The 3,615-nt window shown below is 39.1% G+C and overlaps 1 protein-coding gene across 1 annotated transcript; it reads left to right on the plus strand.

Moving 5' to 3' along the window:
- Window positions 1-238: 238 nt before the first annotated feature.
- On the plus strand, window positions 239-3,206 carry LOC143740093 (solute carrier family 2, facilitated glucose transporter member 11). The gene has a single exon (XM_077232173.1). The coding sequence runs from the start codon at window positions 428-430 to the stop codon at window positions 1,937-1,939; it is 1,512 nt and encodes a 503-aa protein (XP_077088288.1). The 5' UTR covers window positions 239-427; the 3' UTR covers window positions 1,940-3,206.
- Window positions 3,207-3,615: the final 409 nt, after the last annotated feature.

Genomic DNA, 3,615 nt, shown 5'->3' on the forward strand with positions numbered 1-3,615 from the left:
CTCTTTTTCTTCCCTTCTTCCACATATTTAATGGACTATTGTTCCCCAGTTTATGATCTTAGAGTAACTGCAGTCATTATATCACCACTTCAAGATCACTTTCAGAAGGTTTAAAGTGTTTTAGTTTAAGAAAGGCTTATTGAGTCTTTCACCTGAGGGTCGTTTTACAGTGTTCTTTGGAACTGTAATTACATTGCACACAAAAGGACTCTTATTTTGAAAGAGCGACAGTCTGACGTCGTTTGAGGAAGTGCTCCAGCTGCAGCACACATTTCAATGACAAGAGATCACCGGGGGACTGCACGTGCCTGTTTTCCTTCTAGGTATTTTTATAATTGGTCAATAATGGCAAAGATATTTACATGAGTTACTTCTTTCTTTTGGCTATATAAATAAGAATGTATTTATTTATTTATTTATTTTAAAAATGAATGAAACTACGAAGCAAGGAGGATGCACATGCATTCTTGCATTAACTGTGTGCTCTGCAGCCATTGGTGGCACTTTTCAGTATGGCTATAATATTTCTATCATTAATGCACCCACATCTTATGTTCAGAAGTTCATTAATGAAACCTGTATGAAGAGATGGGGTACAGCTCTTGAGTCTAGTCAGGTGATACTGATATGGACCTTTATTGTTTCCATTTACTCACTCGGAGGACTTTTGGGATCCCTGCTTGCTGGCCCAATGGCTATTAAGTTTGGACGGAAGGGTACCCTGCTGCTGAACAACAGCTTTCTCTTTCTGAGTGCAGTCCTGGCTCTGAGCAGTCGCTCGGCTGGGTCCTTTGAGATGATCATTCTGGCACGTCTGCTTGTGGGGGTAAACGCTGGTATTAGTATGAACGTCCAGCCCATGTACTTCGGAGAAAGTGCACCTAAGAACCTGAGAGGTGCCGTTGCCTTTTCTTCGGCTGTTTTCACTGCTCTAGGGATCCTGATGGGCCAGATAATGGGTCTGACTGAAGTTTTAGGGAGTGAGTTTCTCTGGCCTTATCTACTGGCAAGCAATGCTCTCCCCGGACTAGTACAGCTGATCACCTTGCCCTGGTTTCCAGAGAGCCCACGTTACTTGCTCATTGACCGCGGGGACAGAGAGGCGTGCGGTCAGGCCCTGAAACGCCTCAGAGCGTGCAGTGTTTTCACTGAAGAGATGGAAGAGATTCTCCAGGAGCGGGCAGGAGCGGGTGATGCCCATGCCAAGACACTGTGGGAACTGATCCGAGACAGAAGTCTTCGCAGGCAGCTCTGCATTGTAATGGCTGCCAGCAGTGCCATGATGCTGTGTGGAAATGATTCCATTTACTTCTATGCCTCCTATATCTTTCAGGAAGCCGGTATTCCAATGGACAAGATTCAGTATGTCACAATCGGCACGGGTGCCTGTGAGTTCACTTCCGCTTTGGCCTGTAATCTCCTGATCGAGCGTGTTGGACGCAGGTTACTCCTCGCAGGCGGGTATCTGTTCATGGCTTGCTGGGCGGTGGTCTTCACTGTTGCTCTCTCGCTGGAGGGCAAAGTGGCCGGCATGCCGTATCTGAGTATGGCCTGCGTGTTCGCTTACATCTTCAGTTTTGGCATGGGTCCCGCAGGAGTCACCGGGATCCTGCCAGCCGAGCTCTTTGACCAACTGACACGTCCCGCAGCTTACATGGTTGCTGGATCCATGATGTGGCTTTGTCTCTTCATCATAGGAATGGCGTTTCCATTCATAGTTAATGGCCTGGGACAATTCTGCTTCATTCCCTTCTGCGCTGTTTGTGTGGCTGCTTGTCTTTTTATCAGTTTCACTTTACCTGAAACCAAAGGGAGGACACTGGCAGAGATCACTGAGGAGTGGAATAAGAAAGACACAGCTAATGGACTTCCTAAATATAGTCAACAATCGCAAAGTCTGACTGATCCACCAGAATGCCTAGAGATTGAGAAGATCTGAGTGAAATCTGCCTCAATTCTGCTTTTACTTTTATCAGTTTGACTCTGTAATTGTTTTCCTACTTGTTTCTATTTTGACACTCATTTTTTGTCTATTAATTTATTTGTAATTTATTCAAAATAAGTGAGAATGGCATAAGTTTTTCAAAACTATATGAAACCTGCATGAATACAAAAAAAACTACAAGTTGTTGTATAAATTATTTTTTGTTTTTTGTTTTTACACCAAGGTAATTTTACTGTCCCTATCTCTTTCTTAATGTTTTTACTTTCTGCCATGATGCACTTTGAGCTAGATTTGATATAAAAATGTTGCATTTAAGTCCTTTTTTAATCAAACAAGGTAACAAAGGTAGATTTTATATTAGTTTAACTTTATTACTTATTCTCTCAGTCTTTACACTTCCTCCTTCCTATTTGAATGTTGAAAATCAGCTAGAAATACAATACATGCAATTGTAAAAAGCAAAATGGGTGCATGCTGGAAATGTATGTACAATTTGATTCTCTATTTCAGGAATATAGTTTTTTGTTGTTTTTATTTTTTTACTATTTCCCAGAATACTTGAATCTTCATGCCTGCAAAAGTGAAATGCAATTTGCACTTATGTATTTACCTCATTTAGTGTCTCCAATGTAATATTGTTCATTATTTATAAAAGAGTTACTTCTTTTGAAATCCACATCCAAAGAGCATTGCACTATATTACCCTGTTGTCTTGCATTTGTCAGAGATCAAGACAGGATGAGATTTCTGTATGAGAGATTGCGAGTTATTTGCTTGCTGTACCAGCAGATGGTACTATATCACCATCATTGTTTTCTTCTGTCTATACTGTTTGTCTTTTCAATCAACCAAAACAAGAATATTCACAGCATGCCAATGCGTTTAGATGTAAAAGAAGACAATCAGTATCAACACAAAATAACCTTAATTTGTGCCTTCGAGTTTCACATATTTTTTTGCCTACTAACCTGCCTATGTAATCTACAAAGTAATATAACCTATATTCAACCAAATAAAATGGAATACCCTATCCAAATGTTTTGAATTACATGATGATTAATCATTTGTCCTAATTCTTATAATTCATGTGTAAGAACTTTGTTAAATGAAAATACTGATTTTATGAGGGTATATTCTACTCAGTTTGTTGCTATAAAAAATAAGTTGCTTGATGAAAGAGTATCACTGTTCCTTCTATTGATGATTGATATGATTAAGCTTGACATTTTTTTGCACATAATAAATTATACTTTACATGTAATTGCATTCAATGTGTACTATTGAATTCACACTGGTGCCTTCTTTGACAGCTAATGGACTACTTGCACAACTGCATTCTACTTATTACATCTCGTGAGTTTCCGGTAACACCGTTCAGCTGTTCAGAAGGTGCCTGTAACAATGTAAAATAGGCTATATGAATTTAATTCATCTTAAACTGTAATGCACACAGCATAGATGAGAATGACTTTGAATCTTAATTAAGCATTTTGGGCATAAACATGTAAATAGTAAAAAGATTGACAATAGAAAATGAGACAGAATATTGATTAAATTTTTTATTTCAATTAAATAAATGTTAGTACTGATGTTATTCATCTGTTCTCACACACTTCAGCGTTGCGGTCACTAGTTTAGACGAACACTGACACCCTGTGGTGAAATAATGG

The sequence above is a fragment of the Siphateles boraxobius genome, unplaced genomic scaffold (assembly GCF_051911475.1).
Source record: "Siphateles boraxobius isolate OS27281-9 unplaced genomic scaffold, OSU_SipBor_1 166, whole genome shotgun sequence".
Classification (NCBI taxonomy): domain Eukaryota; kingdom Metazoa; phylum Chordata; class Actinopteri; order Cypriniformes; family Leuciscidae; genus Siphateles; species Siphateles boraxobius.

What these genes read in the sequence shown, in the direction of transcription:
- LOC143740093 (XM_077232173.1), top strand. Translation starts at nt 428, where the DNA reads ATGAATGAAACTACGAAGCAAGGAGGATGCACATGCATTCTTGCATTA.